This window comes from Penicillium expansum, assembly GCF_000769745.1.
Source record: "Penicillium expansum strain MD-8 chromosome Unknown contig8, whole genome shotgun sequence".
NCBI lineage: Eukaryota > Fungi > Ascomycota > Eurotiomycetes > Eurotiales > Aspergillaceae > Penicillium > Penicillium expansum.
This window is the reverse complement of record NW_015971309.1, coordinates 230,873-251,361: the sequence shown is the minus strand read 5'-3', so window position 1 is coordinate 251,361 and position 20,489 is coordinate 230,873. Positions and strand designations below refer to the sequence as shown.

The window sequence follows — 20,489 nt, the reverse complement described above, 5'->3', positions numbered from 1 at the left end:
GATCCACTACTTGATAATTTGTGCGGACATCGACGACTAGACTTAATATGCGCTTTTGTATGATACTCGCATCTGTAGCAGTCCATGTATTTCCCGAGGGTTCGACTCGGTTTTCAACCATTTAGTGTAACATAGCGTTTGACAGTATTGACCAGGGCTCAATTCGGCAGTCTTGGAACCTGATGAAACTATTTCCATACCTCTGACACACGACTTATAGACAATTTTATCCTCCAACATCTATCTCCGTTAAAATGCCGGTCACACTCGGTCTCAAGCTGTCATAACTTGAGCACATATTCTTAGAGAGGCTTAAACATCAACTCTAGACTTTCGCCTTTTTTCCCAGTGACAAATCCGGATGCATTGATAAACCGTGTGTCATCATGGATTGAAACCTCAAAGTTGCTGAATATGGCTGCCATTGAGAAGCGCAGCACTGTCGATCAAAGTGTCAACCATGTGGAATTTTGAAATTTAAGGGCACTGACTCACTTTCAAGCGCCAGGTTCTGGCCCAAACACCGTCGGCTGCCAGTTCCAAAAGCCCAAAACCATCGTTCCTGCTCTCCAGGTGCAAACTGCTGATTATCATCGAGCCAACGATCAGGTATCCAAGCTTCTGCATCTGGAAAAACCTCTTCCTTTCTATGTAGACACCAGGCAAAGGCACTGACCCTGACACCAGGGGGAATATTTTCATAAGGGCCCAGTTTCGTCAGCGTACTAGCTGGGGTAATGCGTGGGTTAGAGGTGGGCACATTTCCTCGTAGGCGGATGGACTCCTTGAGCACGGCGTTGAGATAAGGGAGAGATTCTAGTGACTTTGCAGATGGAATTGAGGTCTCCGTGCCACCGGAGAAGTGGAACGCTGTCTTCATCGTTTGAAGCTCTTCACGGAGCCTTTCTTGCGCTTTGGGATGGCGAGAAAGGTATAAAAGAACGAACGAGAAGACAATGCCTAAAATTGAATGATGAGAAAAAGTCACTGTTTTTATTGTGCAAAAGATGGGCCGGAATTAATTTACCGAATGTATCTCGGGTCGCCACTTTGATTCAGTCAATTGAGGTTCACCACCAGGGTACAGGATAATAAATACTAAGTAGGGATGCTTACCAAGATGATCCAAACATTCACTGGCCAGCTCTAGACGTTGTGTTGACGAAGGGATATCGGATGAATTTTCACTTCCACCAACTATGCCTGATCGCAGTTGGTGGTACATTTCCGGGAATTCACCAGGCTCAAACTTGCTCTTGTTAGAATGAAGCAATGCCACCTCTGTCGCGTCCACAAGGGAAATGATCCAGGAATCAAAGCGGTTCACTGCGTTGAAATATTTTTTCGGGACAGGGGATATACCCAACTTCCTCGTAGCAGCAACGACATCAGGATATTCCTGAAGCCAGAAAAGAGGTCCTCCAGAGTAGACTGTTGCGTAGGACTCCAACCATCTATCGCGAGCTTCGATATTCTGTAAGAAGTTTGTAGAGCGAGAAAGACCAAAAATGAATGAGGACACGAAGTCCAGACTAAAGGCAAAATTCACTGGAAGAACATCCAATGCGGTGCCTGCTCGTGCATGTTCTTCAAGAGCAGGTAGAAGGCGTGTCTTTAACAGGCGAGATAGCAAAGTGCGGACATGGGGCGATGCTTGAACATAGGGTTTGGTGTATACTGAGCTGATTCTATGCCGACGCATGGAATGATCAGGACCAAGCGAGGAAAAGCAGTTGCGAGCGCTGACGTTGTATAAGCGTCGCAACATGGGAGAGTCAAAGAACATAATATTCAAAGAAAACCAAAAACCTACCCGTTATGCATAAAAACCGAATACCAGCTTGTCTTTGTGCAGTTGTTCTGTGCATACCCATGAACTACACGGATTGCATCCATGTTGTTCACAGCAATTTCATTTGGCGCAACCCGTACAATAGACCCCTTTGTCATGAATGCATTCTGGAAGGTAGAAACTTCCTCGCCTTGGAATCTCTTCCATTGCATCCAGATAGGCGTGATTGCCGAAAGCCAATTTGCATTTGGAATGCTTGCCAGAGGGGAGAAAAACAATGGATATAAGAAAAATTTATAAATGCAAAGGGCGGAGATGATAAAAAGTCCAGTGACGATGAACATGATGGCAATTAGGATTTGTGAGAGTCGGAATATACAGGATAGAGCCTCTGTCGACCAGAAAATATGAAAGAACTTGGTCACGCAGAGTAGCCAGGAGGTTTGGAAGATTTATAGTACAACATAACTCGACTCTGCAGAGTGCCAGTTGCCCCAAAATGAAAAAGGAAGAAATTATGCGACCAGCAGGGTACAGCATCCAGCCCCCTTCCAACCCCAGCGCCTGACTGACAACTTGTTCATCACCAGGTTTCCTCAACCGAAGGTCTTATCCACCTCGGCGATGAGTGAGCTAGGCCTTCCCATCCGTTGAAGGTCGGTCTATCCCAATTGGGGCAATAATTTGAGATTGACCCTTGAAGAGATGGTCGCATGACAATCAAACATTACATTTGGTAGAAATTGCGAACCCTAGGCAACCAAATGTCCCATTTTATCCGGTTTCAGAAGCTTGAAATTGGAAGTTGCGGAGAACTCGGCCCTGAGCTTCCACTGAGCCCCTGGTAGCACCTGCAGGACGCCTGGAAATTCCTTACCAGGACATGATCGTTGTGCTCCTCGACCTGCACGATAGATTGTGAGCTTCGCTCTCCCGTCAGCAAGGAAGATGGAAAAGGGAAGAGATGGGCAGGGGACGTAACAAAAACAAACATGATCTAACCATGGGGCCTGACGTCAGGTTAGGCTTCGAGTGGCAGGCGGTAGCGTCAGGCGGAAGTACATACGCTGGTCCTGCCCGGGCGTGGTCGAGACCGGTTTAAAGAGCGCTTTTCCTGGTTCCTGCGGGCCGGGCGGGTTTATGTTGGTTCCCCGCAAGTTCCGATTGGATAGTACCCCTGGCCGCCAGGGACCGACTAGGAAGCAGCTGCATCATCTAGTCATTGAACGGACATAGAGCGGGGTTTATGACCCCAAAACGTGGTCTTAAAATACAGCAGCAAGGTCTGTAGAAATATCTTTCCGGCACGGTGGTTGAAATAATTTCAGGGCCACAACCTGGGGCAGCCCGGACTATTAGCAAATGCACGTGATACAAGGCCCGAGGAGCTAGGGACGTTGAAATCCAGTCTTTCACCAGGCATATTTGTCCGATGACTCACTCTTTAACAGTCCTTCACCACTTTTACCATAATAGTCGTAGTCGCTACTGTGTAATTTGACGATACATAGGTTAAATCCAAGGCTAGCAATTTTGGATATTCCACGCTGAAAAATATTGGTTTTAGTATGGCTATCTTTCAAAAATGTCGAGTAACAGAAAATGATACCAGTTTTCTTATGTGTCAATACTGAGTTGTTATCAAATCAAGAATATCATGCTAACCCCGACCGTTCTAGCTCAGATTTTCTGCTACTATAAGTACTATCTGACATGCAAAAGTAAGTGACATGTCACTTCACATGAAATCTCAGATACATCGGTAAAATATTCACGCACTAGGTATGTTCTCCACTGCAGGGGTTGCTTCAATCTTCAAACCTGTCTTAGTTTCCACGTGCTCCTTGTTCAACTTAACCTTCTGAATGAAGGCTGAGAAGAGGATACCGAGAGCGGACATGCACGTATACAAGATCCACATGTTCCTCAAGCTCCATGTAAAGGCCTCCCTGACTGCAAGTAGCTGCGCTTTGTCGTTGATAGCTCCGATATATTCAATGCTTGCAGCAGAATCGCCAGACATTTGAGCCACCATGCTGGGAGACATGCCGGAATCCAACAAACTAGCCTGCCTTTTCGTCATGCTATTCTGGAAAACAACACCACCAATGATAACAGAGAAAGCATTTGCCATATTACGGACTACACCAAGCGTTGCTGTAGCAGTAGCGGTATCTTCTTGGGATACTGTAGCCTGAATAGCAATGATAGGCGTTTGGAATAGGAATCCGATACCAAGTCCACTGAGAATCTGATATCCGATGATCTCGCTGATATGCGAGTCCACAGTGAGATTGATATAAAGCCCATTGCCGAGGGTCATAAAGGCTAAGCCAATCCAGATAAGTTCTAGATACCGGCCTGTGTAGTGGATGATTACACCGGTGAACACGCCAGACACAGCTTCCGTGATAACCAGTGGAAGGACAAGAATACCTGAACTCATAGGTGATGATCCATGAACAGATTGTAGATAAAGAGGTATATAGTATTCTCCAGCAATAAAGACCTATAATCATATCAGCAAAATATAATCAAAGTAAGCAAAGGGTAAAGGTACTCACAAAACCATGGGCGAATGTCACTAACAAAGTAGCAGTATTTGACACTCGAGTGAAGATGTACAGAGGCATCAAAGGGTATTTTGCGAGTCGCTTCTCACTATAAATGAATAGCAACGAGCACAGAGCCCCAAAGATAATCAAGCAAATTACTTGTGGTGACTTCCAGGAAAATGTCACACCACCAAAATTCAGTCCTAGCAAAATCATAAGAGTCAGGCCAAGAAAGAAGAGACTGCCGAACCAGTCAATTGCTCGAACGCCATCCATTATCTTCGTCTTAGGATTGTGTACATCCAATGAAAAGAATATCAGAACGAATGCAATGCCAGAGACTGGTAGATTGATCCAGAATATCCATCTCCAGTTGACATATTGAGAGAAGGCTCCACCGAGCAAAGGCCCAATTCCGGCGGCAAAAGCCCACATGAGCTCCATCAGGCCGAGATATAAACTTCGTTGTCTATTGGGAAGGTCAATAATGAAACTCAATACAGCCATAGAAGCTCCTTACCTGACACTAAACAAATCTGAGATGGTGATTGTAACAATTTGGAGCAAGCCGCCACCTGCTACGCCTTGTAAAGAGCGACCAACGATGAGAATATTCATCCCCACCGCCGTCGCACATACAATCGAAGCAAGAAAAAAAAGCCCAACAGCTAGAAGCAAGAGGGGTTTCCGGCCCCAAATATCAGAGAGCTTCGCCCAAATACACGCCGATGCAGCATTTGCGAGGAGATATGCGCCTAGAGGATAAGTGAGCCATGATCATCTTAGCAAGGCGAAGCAGCCCACCTACCACCTATCCATGTATATCCGGAAGCGCTGTGGAGCTGGGCAGCAATTGTGGGAATTGCTGTGGCTACGATGCTTTGTTCTAGAGCAGCAATAAACATTGATAACTGGATCATGGGATTAGCAGGGAAACACTAGATTTTCTTGCAGGTGGCATCTTACCGAAAGCGCCGTCATAATCACGAAAAGACGGAATTTGCTTCGCCTCGGTGGATGGGGCTCCTGCAATTCCATTATGAAATATGCTGCAGCTGATGATAGTGAGGAGTGGATTTGAAGATTGGAGAGTTAAAAGACCGGGCCTGGTTTCAAAGATCTGCCCAGGGAGAACAGAGCACTGGTCAATCAGTGAAGGCAAAAAAGACCAATTCTTAGGAAATTTCTTGAGAGCTGTCTCAGGAGGCGATGTGATGAATAGGGAAAGGTTGTGATATTGGAGGTGAGTGCGAGAGGGAGAGAGGAGAGGGAGGCACAGCAATCCGGATGCCCAGGGCCATTAGTGACTCAGAAATCCACAGCCAGTAGGACGCCCAATAGGAACAGAAAAAGAAAAGGGAAAAGAAGGAGCCGATTCCACAAAAAGCCGAGCTAGGTAATCGCTTGGACGCATAGTCTAGGAAAATAGCAAAACAAAGAACTTCGGAAATCCGTCGGGCTGCTGTCCTACCAGCTATAGCATAATGTCTGATTTTATGGACTACATGCATCAATGGGGCCTGAAAGGACGTTTGTTTTAGTTTAGTGGGCTATTGGGACATTCGGACGCAACAAGTATCTCACTGCAGTGAGCTACACTGTACATAGAATTTAAAGCAGGAAATATGTAATCACATTTCTCCTTGTCATCTCACTTTAAGAATTGGAATTTTCATGCACTGCAACCCTAGAGATCCTAGTCTTGATTATAATTTTGGTTGCCTTCATATATTTTGCAGCCCAGAAAAGTACATTGCCTGGCCAGTATATTAGATCCGCATTAGTGTGCCTTGAGTCAGCCACCCCGGGCGTGCGAGCCGGCTACCCTGGAACTCCATATTGATAGCGATAAATTACAAATGAATATCCCAGCAGCCCTAGTAATTGAAAGCTACTAGTAAATGTCGAAGTTCCATAATATTTAATATACCATTGTCACGAAAACATCCATGGATAGAAATCAATAGCATATGCACAGTGGAGCATAAAGCAAACCTATAACTCAGACAAAGCACCCTCCAGTGGAAGAGTCCATTTCCAATATTCTGAAATGCACAAAAGATGGCAAGGCGGATCATTATTCAATACCCTCGGAATGGTGCAATGTCATCTGCTATAAGATTCCCGCAGGTTTACTCAGTTTCTTTGTGTGTATTGTTGCGTACTGTACACCACCTAGCACCTAGCCAGTAAATTGGAGCCCTTGTACTCCGTAGTTGAGATCACAATTCTGGTTTCGTTTTTACATGTACTCAGCCAGGATTTTTCTCGCTAAAACCCCTGGTCATATGGGAAATTAGCTGTTTGGTACTGTAATATTATAATCGCTCACATTAATGCACCCTAATGTGGATCCAATATACAGGCCAGGCAGTGTATGTTAGAAAATAAAAAACATGGGGATCGGCCATGTGGCTTGCATCCTTTTGCCACTGGCAGATGGGAACCAGTATCATTGAAACGGCGACTACCCCCTGGGGTCACTTCCTAATACATGTCACCAAGGGTTCTGGGATAATCCGAATCCCTTTATTTTTATAATCGTCTCTTGTACATACCGTCTACCCAACTCAGTTGTGTCAGGACGATTATCATACACCAGCACCAACATCGATTATATCAAAATACGCCTCAATATGAAGATCCAACTATCCACGAACGACCGAATTTACACAACGGGAGATAGTATCATAGGGGAGCTGGTACTCAAGGAAAGGGGCTCATGCGAACGGTTGCGCATCTCATTGGCACTAATCGGTCAGAATATGTTACTGAGCTGCTTCTGAGGACAAATCTAAGCTAACAACTCCTACAGGGACAGCGCAGGTTGTGGTGACGACGCTGGCTCCTTTAGCCAACAGTGGAAGCACAGTGGACAACGTATTTCTCAAGATGCACCAATTCGACCATGCACTGGAGTTGTATCCAAAAAATGGGATCTTTCCAATATTGTTCGTTGTTCCTGATGCGCTTCTTTCTGACCCTGGTTCCAAGCCGATGGCTGGAGTGGGATTCAATCACGGTCACTGTCAACTTCCTCCCACCATCCACTACAAGGCGGATCAATTCTGCCCTAAAATGTGTAGCATTGCCTACTACATTTATGCTGAAGTTACTTTGGAATGCGGTGAAATGTTGCACATTAAGAGACCAGTTCGGCTTCTTCCGTCGTACTTGGAGAGACCACCTCGCCTCTGGGTTAATAGCGGCAACGTTCAACTTTCTGATGTAACTCGACTTCGAAAGACGCTGTGGGCGGCTAGTCAGGGCCAGCTCACAGTGAATTCTCCTCAGCAAAAATCTGCCTATCTTCCTGTTGAAACTCGAGGTAGATCGGATATAGCCCCGATACATCTAGATCTCGATTTCGATCTAGAGGGTGTTGAGGTATCAAACGAGCTACCACAACAGTGTCAACTTCGCACAGTTCTTGAGGCTGTGACATACTTAACTACAACCCCAATGAGTGGCCTGCCTGACGAAGTACGCTTTCGCGATGATCCCAATGCACAAGTCTTTCGAAGAAGTTTATGTTTGTGGAAGAACAAAGGGGTTGCTCTGAACTGGGTCGAAAGGAATGGGAAAACCAGTGGTTCACGTCAAGCAGCCATCCTTGTCCCAGTAGCAGTACCTGAGGAGGCTAGCATTTCTCCAACATTCTATCACTGTCATATTTCTAGAGAGTATTTTATGCGGGTTGAGCTGGTTGTTGGGAGATCCCAGCCCCTACATCTCAAGCTGCCCCTTCAAGTTTACAATTCCCTTGGATGTTAAGTGAAATAAATGAAATGTTTTGTTTCTATGATTTATACGAAAACAAGGCAGATACTTAGAGCAGAAGACGGAGGGAAAGGTGGAGGGAAAGGGACATGTTCGTGCTCCGGGGGAGAAATAGGGGCCAAGTGTAGGATTGGCCCTTGAAATGGTTAGTGATCCACTAGCGCCGCTAGTGTGTGTGATAAGGCATAGGCTGTTAACTAGATGTTTGCTGTGAACTGAGTCAATTGGATCATCTCCACATGCAAGATCAATCCCTAGACGTGCATCCTAGTTTTCTGTCCAAATTTGTACACAAGACAAGATATAGGCATGGAGAACCACAGGTATTGAAATATAAGAACCATTCCTTTAGCCGTTGTCATCCCCTCGGTTCATGGGCGGTCAAGGGGCAGCTGGACGCCTCAATACCGGCTATTAATAGCGATGACTTCTGTCAATTCAAACCTGAAATTCATCAAACTTCCCAATAAGGGTGACTGCATAGGAGTCAGGCGCTATCAATTTCCACGAATATTTCAGCTTACTGTAGGATACCAATTCATGCCCCTGTATCGTAATCGCTCAACCCTCAGTGGCCTTAGGGATACACTTGGTTTTTACTAATGGTGAATTTCGGTCAAGGGTATCCTGTATACTATGTACTATTAATGAACGAAACACCAGTCCCTCATGGACTCATGGATTTGATTATTTGATCCTTGAGTAGTTGAACCGTCGTGACTACCAGGGGAAACGGTTCTCCCTTGTTATTCCTGTACATTTTATGTTTTTTACCACCTTCACACGCATCTAAAAAAACACAACAAGGCCGCATAGGCAGTCGGCTACTCTTTTCTGAATTACATGAGAAACTATGCCTATGTCCATTCAATGATACCGAGAGTGTCATTAAGCTCTGGTGTCTTTGGGGATATCATTTGAGTTGAAGTGTTTTCTAAATCAATTGTTCAACGGTTGTAGTGACCCTAAGATATCATGTATATTGATGTTAACTATGAGTATCACCACCTTAGATTTATGATGGTAGGCTACTATGTCCGAGCTCGAGCTTGTTCAGGCACCTAGGTCAAGCAAACACTGACAATCTGTAGGGAATAGTAACACTTTAGAGTGGAAGTCCTCGCTACAAGTTTATTGTTTTCCGAGGCAAGGCGATGCCTGAGCTCCATCACAACAATATCTAACAATACCCAATCATTAGCATAAACTAATCCTTCCACTTGCTGTTGTTAGAGCTGCATAGACGTTCTAGAACCAGAATACACTTTCAATATCTCATGTCAGAATAAAGTATGATTAGGGTGAGATAGAAGATACCTGTGAAAGTGCTGTATGTGTGACCCGTTTGTGGTGGACAAACGGAGCAAGAACTTTCTTCAAGATATCTGTTTACCTACAACCCAACTCATCTTACAACTTACCTTCGACCACTCTGCATATTCCTTTGCCAACTAACCATCTTCTCATCCTGGTCCATCAGTGGACCGATGACGGTCAAAGCCAAAGGTTCTGACCTTTCTGATAGACTGCCCACTGGTAACACAATACGTGTGCTCTGTAGTAAGTTGACCCCTATGCGTGTTCGTTGACCCTTGAACATAATACCCTGGTCTGTCTCAATATGCCCTCTTGCAAATGATGATTGTTTGATGATCTGAGCTGCATGACGAAGAAATTGTCACTCTGATACGAGAGGTGAATGGCTAATGAGAATCACTTTGTTCCTAAAAGCTACTGGACCAAACAATCCCCATTCGACTCCTACAATTAGCTGACCTGGTCCCTTTGCTTTGACAGATTTGCACTCCCCTATAACCTGGTCCTTTGGCACCTCAAGTCAAGTTTTCATTGAACACAGTGAGAAATTTCTACGCGGCTCTCGAATACAATAGAGTCCTATAGGCATCAACCTTTCTAGATCTCCTGGGCCTCACCCATTCATTCACGCCTGCGAAATGCGATATCCCAGATACTCTGGCTATCTTCACCCGCTAAGGTATTTCCTTGATTCAACACGTATGATATGGCCTGCTTTTACAATTCTGCCTGCAATGCTCCCAGTCCTCTCCCAACTACATTGCACCAACTGATGTGATAATAAACATGTCAGTGACCTTGAAATATGTGATACTGCAAGGTCTGATGCGATGTACTTGATGCACATCCCTCCAGGATGGAACCGAGCAATCCCTGTCGAGCACTATCATGATACTGACTGTGGAATTTCCAGGCATGACATATCTGTCTATAAGGCTCTTGTTTTTCCAGCATCAAAGGCAAAATATATGAGATGTTTCCTCGGCCACATATCGTTTCAATGCTTCTTGTGACTCCATTCACATCACACAAGGTACATATTAATCTATCTACTCCCCCCCCCCAAAAAGGTTCCAACTATTGTTATGACATGCTTGCAAGTGATGACCAAAACTCGAATGAAAGTGTTACGGAAACTACCATGTCGTACAAAATTACTCCGATACAAGTGTTGTCGCTAACTATAGAACGCACTGGCCTTACCACTCCCATGACAGAGCAAGAAATCATTGACTGACCATGAGAGTTTTGTCTTCAGATGCCTGTTACTGACCTAGCGCATGCTAGAAGTTGCAAGATTGTATCTTGCATATCTCTTCTCTCGAAAGCTCGAGCTCGTTCTCTCTCGGTTTTATTCTGGTTGGTACAACATACATTTCATTTTCTAAGACGGCCATACTCTGCTTCGCTTGCACGTGATGATATATGTTTTGTGTTGAAAAGCCCATGTGAACAAAATTTACCTCAATCTGATCCTGGTGAAAGCAGCCACGGCTATCTCTTTCTTTCATTTTTTTTTATTTCTTGAAGTTGATACTACAGTTTACCGACTTTGATTGAATATGGCAGGCTAACAAGAGAATTGCGCAGATAAAAGCATGCGGCACAGATTTTTTGAACTCTCCAAATCTCGAAATATCATGCCTAGTGAGTTGAAACCCATTGTCCACCTGCGATTTGATATGCTTTCATGCACCACATTTCAATCCTCGGGGAATGCTTGATTCAGAACTCCCAAATGATGATAACGATCCATCTTCTGATACAATGCTGAAAATATCTGGCCATCTGATGTGAGATGAATACAAGTCCCCGAGGCTAGATGATCTAGCAAAACCAATCAACCATGGCTATCTCCTACACTTAGATTCTCTTTATTTGTACGGGATGGACCGATGATTGATTTGCAGATAAAAGCATGCTACCGCTTTTATTACAACGAACTCACATTGATATCTCACTACAAATGAGTGCAACGTGGAATGCTCCATATCAAAAAGCAGCCAACTTCGGATGTGCAACGGGGATTGTCAAGCATAATTTCATCGGGCTGAACATCTTGATCGATGGTCATATCACGTACGAATCTGTCGATTTAAGGCTACTTGGTATATAGTAATAAGACAATGGTTTTAAGGACCTTGCAAGATTGTATTGCCTAAGGTATGAGTCGCTGAAATAGTACATCTAAATACAAAGTCATGAGATGCTGCGCAAATGGAAGGGAAAAAAAACCAAGCGCAACACGCAACTAGTAACGCTGTGCACCCCGCTGGATCGTATCATTCGCACCATCCAGCGCAAGGCGATCTCCCTCTTCATCTTCATTTTCATAGTACCGTCGATCCCGAATGTAGTACGGTCTCTCAACGTATTCCGCGGGCTGTCTGTCCCTGAAGGCACTGGGCTCGCGGGCCGGGCCAGTTGGTCGCACGCTCCCAACTCGCTGAACAACCTCATGTGAGTTTTCATAGCGAGGCTGTGGAGGACGCACACTGGCTGTCCGAATTATTCTCTCCTGGGGCACTCCACGCTCATCAACATAGACCGCATGACGAGGAAGGTACTCCGCTACTTGTACACTGCTGCTGCGTGAGTAAGGTTCATGGCCCTCCAAAGGAGCAGCGTAGCCTTGTCTCTCATCGGCTGCTACGGGGCGAGCATATTCTGACGTCACTCGCCTGTAGACTGGCTGGGGCGGGGGCATTTCCTGCACATAGTGTCGTTCACCGTAGTGGTCTTGCACAACTGAAGGCGCACGAACACTACCCGCGTGATGATGCACGCGTTCATCGTAAACATCCTTTGACATCCGAGAGACTGGTCGGGGCGGGGGTGGAGGTGCCATCGGCTGCAGTCTTGGGACCTGTGGCAACTCGTAATACTGAGTGCCATGCTCATCAACCACGATCCGACGGAGAGAGGGTGCCATAATCCGTGCCGGCGGTGCCTCTTCGTAGTAAGTCTCCCGATATGTTGGGGGCGGCATGTCATCCGCAGCAATGTAACGATGCTGCGTGTAAGAAGGGGCTTCTTCGTAGTACCTTGGCCGCTCTTGAACCGGGCGTTCCACAACGTATGATGCTGCTCGAACTGGGCGTGGCTGGGCCTCGATGTACTCACGGGCATAGTCTGATTGTCGAGCATACTGTGAACTTGCGACTCGTCGAAGATCAGCTTCCTCCCGGATGGGTCGTCTGATGCTCAGACGGGATATTGTGCGCTGGGGACCAGCGTCTGGTAGCGGCTCGTGATACGGGTCAATTTCGTAAACTGGCTCTCGCACTAGTGGTCCGCGACTTTCATATACTGGAGTGTATTGAGGGGACGCGATGTCAATGTAGACGGGGCGCTCTGCTGGGTGTCGGGTACGAACCACCGTAGAATCATCGGCGAAAGGTGGCGGCGAAACAGGCTCCTCTTTGATGAAGGTCTCGACAGGTTCTGCATTTTGTGTCCTGTGCAAGGTTTGGCGGGGGCCTCCATCGCCTTCACGCAGCCGCCTCCGTTTTCGGGACATGACGTGAAAGACCTGTGCGTTGGGACTACCACGAGCAGAATCAGGGTCCGAGTACACCTGTTCAGAACCATGTTCAGATCGTTCATCCCGGATTTGCTGTACAGAAGGAACCTTTGCAATGGCTAGAGGTGACACTCGAGATGGCCGGGGAGCTGCCGGTGATGTGATGTGGTTTCGAACTACCTTCACGTTTGCGGGAGATGGGGGCTTGCGGATATCTCTGGTTCGGTCGGTGTATCTGGCATCTGGCCTAGATGTTCTTCCAGCACCACTTTCTAACCCACGGGTATATTCACGATGATCCGCTGGCGGCGCCGCTGGAGCAGGTGGAGAATATTCGGGTTCGTCCACAGTCTCGAACCGATGCGAATCGCGGAGGCGGCTGACGGGAGCCTCTGCTTTGTGGTTGCGGGCCTGCTTCTGAGAATGGGGGTGACGCTGGTCAGCAACAAGGTAAGCATCTGGCATTTCCTGGTCAGATCCAGGACGGTTGAGAGCTTCAAGTCGCTGCAACTCATCTGCGTAGTGGGTTACTGGGACACGTGTGGCAGGTCCTGTGGGTGCAACTATAGCAACGGGAGATGACTTTTGTTGCCTGGCAGTCTGGGGAGGCGAGTCAGGAGCTCTACTGGAGTAAAATGAATTTTCGTCGAACGAGTCACTGGCAGCACGGGCAGGTCCACTGGCCTCAGATGCATCGCTCAGCGAGACTGGTTTCACCGCCTCAAGAGCTTGTTTGAAAACCTCTGAGACATCAAAGTCGGGCTTCGTGTCTTGAACCGCAGGTCTCTGTTTTGTCTCTTGTTTCCTGAACTCCACTTGATCACGCAACGCTCTTTCCAATCTCTGCCTTTGTAACTGTAGTTCCGCCCTGATTAGATCATCTGACTTGGTCAAGAAGATGGGATCAATCTCGGATGTAGGTTTTGAAGCCACACGGGCGGGTTGTGGTGCAGGCAAGGCGTTTCTGGCCGAGGCGCTCTGCGAGCTATTGTAAGGCTGTTTTGTGGGAGCAGCCACAGGCGCATTTGCCAATACAGCTGTCGGAGGAGGGTTTTTAGGTAAATGAGTTCGAACAGGGGCATTTTGGGCATTTCTCCCAGACTTGCGCACCAGGTGCTGGGGCACATTGAGTCGGGGGTGAGTGCCCGAGAAGACTTGGTCATTGATGGTTAGGATTTTTTCGTACTCCCGTACCTCATCCTCTGGTGTAAGGGCTGAAACAGCCATGGGACCTGCTGAAAGGTGAGTTGCTGGCCCATGAGTTGCGGCCATGATGCTGGGGAAAGCTAAGGAAAGGGATCGGTGAAACTAGAACAAGATGAGAGAGACTGAAAGCAGATATGTTTGCCAACGCGTAAAACACACGTCAAATATCCACTCAGTCCAATCTACAATTGAGAGGGCTCCGAGGGTTGGATGTTAGAGCAAATGAAATGTTGTAAAAAGTCCATGCTGGCTGTCAGGACGCTAAATCCGATTAGGTAAGGTCACGGGTACTGCGCAGACAGCGGGAAAGTGAAGGAGCAAGAGGAGGAAGCTGATCTTACTTTTATCTTGTCTTTGACCTATGCATCGATCGTTTGCATTATCTTCATGTCGGCTTATTAGACCTATCGTCACTTTGTCTAGACTTTCACCTGCTTATCTACCCCTGCGACTTCACAATTCAAGATCGATGGCAACCAACGGCGCCAATGGAGTCAGTGACTCACGGCCAGTCTTCTTCTTTGATATTGACAATTGTGTAAGTCAAGAGAGCTTAAAATTAACATTTCGGTCACTGACTATTTTGTGTTCCTACAGCTCTATTCTAAAGGTTAGTGCTCTTGATTTCCGCTCTTTCTGCGCTACTACTGACAGAGCGTACCTCTGCGTAGCTTGCAACATCCACGATGAGATGCAGACATTGATCAGTAAGCGAAGCCGACATAATATGCCGAAGAATACAAAACTGACACAACTGCACTTTTGCTAGATAAATTCTTTGTCAAACATCTCGACCTCAAGTCGGAAGATGCCCATATGCTCCACCAGAAGTACTACAAGGAGTATGGACTTGCCATTGAAGGCCTTACCCGCCACCACAAGATTGACCCACTTGCGTTCAACCGCGAGGTCGATGATGCTCTACCTCTTGACAATATCCTCAAGCCTGATCCCAAGCTGCGCAAACTGTTGGAATCCCTGGACACAACAAAGGTGAAGCCGTGGCTGCTCACAAATGCCTATGTCACCCACGCAAAGCGTGTGGTGGAGTTGCTCCGTATCGAGGATCTGTTCGAAGGTGTTACTTATTGTGACTATGGAAAATTGCCCTTGGTCTGCAAGCCTAGTCAGGATATGTATGCTAAAGCGGAGAAGGAAGCCGGTGCTCCTAGTAAGGATCAGTGCTATTTTGTTGGTATGTCACTTTCTATTGCATGCTTATGGTGGGGTTTGGCTCTTTATGCTAATAGCGTTGAACTAGATGATTCCCACTTGAATTGTGTACATGCGCATGCTCGGGGATGGACTACCGTTCACCTCCTTGAACAAGGTATCCCTATACCACGCAAGCCGGCTTCGAAGTACACGATATCTAGTCTCCAAGAGCTCCCAGGTCTTTTCCCCCACGTCTTTAAACAGCAAACCAAAAGTATTGGTGCTTAGATCTGGACATGGCCACGATACTCTTTGTTTATTCCCCCTAGACTTTTGGTTTACGACTATGAACGTATATGATTATGGGCCTATTTATCTAGCTAGACACACAACCCTTTAGATTATGTGAAATGAAACCAGGGTTCAACGTTGAAGCCTGCTATAATGATATAATCAAGATGCCTTTACTGATATTTTTCATCAATGCGTGCAGTGATCTACATCTTAGATTAGAAGTTTCTGCCTCAGGCAGTAGACAATCACTTGACGCGCTCCGCTGAACTCAGGAGGTGTCAAGTTTCTGTTCTCCCAACAACCAGAATTTCTCGGTTATCGCTCAAGAGCTCATTGTAGCTCTTGAATCCATTCAATATGTCTGGCCAAGCCTTATCTGTAGGCACGGTGATTGAGCTGCCCGATGGAAGGCAAGCAACGGTGCGCTTCGTTGGCACCACTCACTTTGCGGATGGACAATGGATAGGCCTTGAGTTAGATGAGGCCACCGGCAAAAACGATGGCGCAGTCCAAGGCGAACGGTATTTTGATTGTGCCCCAGGACACGGCATGTTTGTCCGCCCAACAGTGGTTGGTAGGATTGTCCAGCCCGAGCCGGAGAGTAAACAAACCACCAAACCCGCTACCAGCGCTGCAGGTAGCAAAGCGCAGCCTAAACCCGGGATCTCCACTGGTATGCGAAAGCAAACTGGGTTGCCTCCTACAGCAGCGAGGCGACAGAGTACCAATGCAACCTCCACTCCTACTCCAGCGCCGAGGGGTGTGGCCGCTCGATCGTCTCTCCGAGTATGTCGTGTGCTATACAGTCGTCATCTCCTATTATGCTAACTACAAATTCTACATTCTTTAGTCACCCACGAAGTCCCCAACGAAACAGCTCGCAACGACCGCGGGTCGCCCGTCCATCGGGAGTACTTCTCGCACCTCTACCGTGGCCTCTAATCGACCCCGACTAGCTCCCGGCTCCAGAAATTCACTGGGTCCTTCCCCAACACAACCAGCGGCCTCTAGAGGCTCGCGACCCTCGATTTCTGGACCAGCAGCCCGAACTTCAAGACCAGGCTCTCAAAGTACCATCGCTTCATCGACAGCGGGATTGACAAAGCGTCCTTCACTACGGCAGGTTGGCAACACAAAAGCATCCGATGGAGGAGATGCGGTCATGAGCGGGCGATCCGGAGATCCAACCGATGCTGAATCGCCTGATACTGAAGGGGATGGTGCACAAGACGGAGCCACTGCGCCGAAGACCTCTCGACAGTCGATGACTGCTACACGACCAGTAGCCTCGCGTCCTGGGGCCCCGCTCTCTGCATCTCAACGCCAAGGGCAGAGTGCTGCACTCAATCGCGAGCTTGAAGAACTCAATGCCAAGCTCAGAGTGATGGAAAAGAAACGAGCCGATGACAAGGAGAAGTTGAAGACCCTCGAGCAACTCCAGGCTGAGCGTGACAAATTTGAAACGATCATTCAGAAGCTGCAAGCCAAGTATCAACCGCAACAAATGGAAGTCACCGAGCTGCGCAAAAAGCTAAAAGAACTTGAGACTCGTTCTGATAGCGTGGAGCGCATGCAGGCAGAGCATGAATCGCTCATGGAAATGGCTACACTTGACCGCGAAATGGCAGAGGAGACAGCGGAGGCATTCAAACACGAGTGTGCAGCGCTACGATCAAGGTTGGACGAGCTGAATTTAGAGGTGGAAGTTCTCCGAGAGGAGAATGAAGAATACAGCCAGGAGACCACTCCAGAAGACAGAACCACTCATGGGTGGCTTCAGATGGAGAGAACCAATGAACGTCTCCGCGAGGCGCTCATTCGTTTGAGAGATATGACTCAACAGCAGGAGTTAGATCTCAAGTCCCAGATCAAAGAATTAGAGGACGACCTTGAGGAGTACGCTGCTGTCAAGTCTGATTATGAGGCTGCAAAGGAGCGACTCTTGGTTGCTGAGACCAATGTTGATGATCTTAAGCAGCAGCTGGAGACAGCACTAGGGGCCGAAGAAATGATTGAAGAATTAGCAGACAAAAACATGCGCTATCAGGACGAGATTAATGAGCTGAAAGCTGCCATTGAAGATTTGGAATCTCTCAAGGAGATTAGTGACGAGATGGAGTACACCCATATCGAGACCGAGAAGCAACTTCAAGAAGAAATTGAGTACCGAGAGGGTGTGTTCAGCGACCAATGCCGAAAGATCACACAACAGGATGAAGTTATCGAAGACCTTGAATACACATTAACCCGTTTCAGGGATTTGGTGACGAACCTGCAGTGTGATTTGGATGATATGCGCACAACCAAGCAAGTTTCAGAGGCAGAGACCACCGAAAATGCAATGCGCCACCGCCAGATGCAGGATTTGAATATGAAACTGCAGGCCAATCAATCGAAGGCCCTGACCAAATCTATCGATGTCGAACTGAACCGTATGGAGTCTGAGGAAAATGCACAGCACCTTTCAATGATCAAGCTCTATCTTCCAGAGTACTTTGAGGGGGAACGGAATTCTATTCAGGCTTTGCTTCGATTCAAGCGTGTCGCATTCAAAGCCAATGTTATGAGCAGCACTCTCCAAGAAAAGGGATCTGAGCACTCAGTAGTCTCCAACGAAGAACTTTTCCAAGCTCATGTGGTTTTGGAATATCTTATGTGGATCTCAAATGTGTGTGACCGGTTTGTGAACTATATTACAGCTTGCTCGCCTGAGGAATTTGGCAGCATCAAGGTCGCAATGTTCGAAATGGAGCCAGTGGAGCGCATGCTGAACTTCTGGATCGAGCCTATGAAGAAGGACGAAGTTAATCTTGCAAAGTTTGCAGTGGAATTGCAGCGGTCTATCGCTCTCCTCGCACACCTTTCTGAGACCCTTCTTCCTTCCAGCTTGGAGATGTTTGCCGATGAGCTGTGTATGCGGGCCCATTTATCTCAATCGTACATTGAGCATTCAGCCGGTGCAATCTCACGCGTTAATCTCATTATCAGTTCCAAGATGCTTGCTCCAGCAGAAGGGGATGAGGAAAACCTGATTGCTCTGAACAAATTGGACACTTTCGCTTCTCAGGCCCGCGGATACAAGGTCGCGATGAGTAAGATCAGCCGATCTCTTGATGATCTGCGTTCGAGGTCACTTGCACTTCCAAAGGAAGCCGACGAACCCTTCAAGAAGATCGAGAATGAAACCAGGCAGCTTTCGGAGTTTGCTCGAAAGCTCGGCGAGAATCTTGTTGTCCTCACGAGTGATGAAGCTCGCACGGAACTATTCAGCCCGGAAGAGATTCTGGACTGCATGTCCCAGGCTGCCATGTCTTTTGTCTCGTCCTCCGAAACCCTGGAAGAAAGTAACGACCCTGTTTCCTTGCTCTTTATCAGATTGCGGGAAGTAGGCGACCAATTTGAGGAGCTTGATTCCATCTCATCAGATCTGTCTCACACAACAGAGTTTGAGAGAGCCTCATTCCCCTGGGTTGCCCGTGCTGCGGAATTGAAGTCCAACAAAATGACATCCCCTGATGCAGACGAAGAGATCCGCCAATTGAGAAATGAGATTCACGAGGCGTCGGCCGCACTTGGAGTCAAGGACAATACCCTCGAAGAGCAGGGCTTAAAGATTGAGCATCTTGAATCCAGGATGCGAGAGGCAAGCAAGAAGGCTGCCATGGTCAAAGATCTCGAAGCCAAGATCGAGGAAATTCAGAGAGCAGGCAGTGAACTCGAAAAAACAGTTGAGCAACAAAAGAAGGAGCTTCAGACTGCCGAAGCAGAGCGAGACGATTTCATGGCTCGCCTTGAGCGGATGAAGCGCATGTCTGGAACAGCAGGTCTGGCGACCACAGGCAACGGCGCTGTCATCGCGAGTGAGGCTTCTTTGGCAGCTATGGACGAGAACGAGTCCCTCCGCGCCGAGGTGGAAAGCCTCCAAGCAGCTGTACGTTTCCTGCGCGAGGAAAACCGCCGTTCGAACATCCTCGACCCATACTCCGTCCAGCGATCTACTGACATGCACGCCTGGCTTGATGCGCCACTCGCACGTGCCAAACCCACCCCCGAACAAGAGAAGATCCAACGCACTGCTCTTGAAAGTCGGGACGTCATGACCCATCTCCTCAAATTGACCAAGGAGTCCCGTGTCCCTGATCTCAAGTCCACGATGGCTGCCCCAGCTAGTGACAACAATGACAACGCCGGCCGCACTGTTTGGCGCCCGTCCAAGACCCGTCTCCGCTACCAGGTACTCCAGCAGCGCGAAAACTTCGAGCACTGGGCCGAATGGCGCGATGAGATTGTCAATCACGAACGTGAACAGGACCGTCTGGCTGCTGCCAAGCAGGAACGCGCAATGCGTGATCGTGTCTCTAGACATGCTCACAAGGCTTCTGTCGAATTCCCCCAGGGCTTAGGTCACGGCATGATGGGTCGTGCCTGGCAGATTCTGGGCATGCAAAAACATCGCAAAACCGATTCCATAAGTACACCTGCTCCGGACGGTGTGGAGATAGTCACCACGGACTAAAGCTTTGATTTCGTTGTATGAAAGCCAGGATATTGATCTTTTGTGGCTGTACATGTCATTTATCCTTTCTTTTCCCTTGTACCTTATTTGTCTTTCTGGCAGCTACATTGTCCGTTTTGAGATACCCTACAGAGAGACTTAGCGTCAGACTTTGTGTACAATGAACTTTTATTCCAAATAGATTCGGATATTATGGCTGGATGCCATGTGTGTTAGCATGGGCCTTGAGCTGTGTTCTGCTGTAGAAATATTCTTCTTTCTCCCCACATAGAATCCTTCTCGGAATAATCTTTTTGTATCTAGTAAGGTCTGATATAGACATATCGAAACTGCATTCATTATCACTTCATA

At 47.4% G+C, this 20,489-nt stretch overlaps 5 protein-coding genes across 5 annotated transcripts; 2 read left to right on the top strand and 3 right to left on the bottom strand.

Moving 5' to 3' along the window:
- Nucleotides 1-302: 302 nt before the first annotated feature.
- Nucleotides 303-2,136, bottom strand: PEX2_003600 (Cytochrome P450; the record flags this gene model as incomplete). The annotated part of the gene is made up of 5 exons (XM_016737638.1): nucleotides 303-439; nucleotides 496-960; nucleotides 1,028-1,048; nucleotides 1,117-1,742; nucleotides 1,814-2,136. The coding sequence occupies 5 exons, from the start codon at nucleotides 2,134-2,136 to the stop codon at nucleotides 303-305; spliced, it is 1,572 nt and encodes a 523-aa protein (XP_016598694.1).
- A 1,427-nt stretch (nucleotides 2,137-3,563) lies between these two features.
- PEX2_003590 (MDR family MFS transporter) lies at nucleotides 3,564-5,385 on the bottom strand (the record flags this gene model as incomplete). Its single annotated transcript, XM_016737637.1, has 5 exons — nucleotides 3,564-4,301; nucleotides 4,357-4,816; nucleotides 4,868-5,102; nucleotides 5,156-5,258; nucleotides 5,314-5,385. The coding sequence occupies 5 exons, from the start codon at nucleotides 5,383-5,385 to the stop codon at nucleotides 3,564-3,566; spliced, it is 1,608 nt and encodes a 535-aa protein (XP_016598693.1).
- Nucleotides 5,386-7,479: 2,094 nt separating this feature from the next.
- PEX2_003580 (uncharacterized protein) lies at nucleotides 7,480-8,121 on the top strand (the record flags this gene model as incomplete). Its single annotated transcript, XM_016737636.1, has 1 exon — nucleotides 7,480-8,121. The coding sequence occupies one exon, from the start codon at nucleotides 7,480-7,482 to the stop codon at nucleotides 8,119-8,121; it is 642 nt and encodes a 213-aa protein (XP_016598692.1).
- A 3,574-nt stretch (nucleotides 8,122-11,695) lies between these two features.
- PEX2_003570 (uncharacterized protein) lies at nucleotides 11,696-14,239 on the bottom strand (the record flags this gene model as incomplete). Its single annotated transcript, XM_016737635.1, has 1 exon — nucleotides 11,696-14,239. One exon carries the CDS (start codon nucleotides 14,237-14,239, stop codon nucleotides 11,696-11,698), a length of 2,544 nt encoding a protein of 847 aa, XP_016598691.1.
- Nucleotides 14,240-14,642: 403 nt separating this feature from the next.
- PEX2_003560 (uncharacterized protein) lies at nucleotides 14,643-20,138 on the top strand (the record flags this gene model as incomplete). Its single annotated transcript, XM_016737634.1, has 5 exons — nucleotides 14,643-14,711; nucleotides 14,784-14,880; nucleotides 14,943-15,368; nucleotides 16,005-16,408; nucleotides 16,473-20,138. 5 exons carry the CDS (start codon nucleotides 14,643-14,645, stop codon nucleotides 20,136-20,138), a joined length of 4,662 nt encoding a protein of 1,553 aa, XP_016598690.1.
- Between the last annotated feature and the right edge of the window lie 351 nt (nucleotides 20,139-20,489).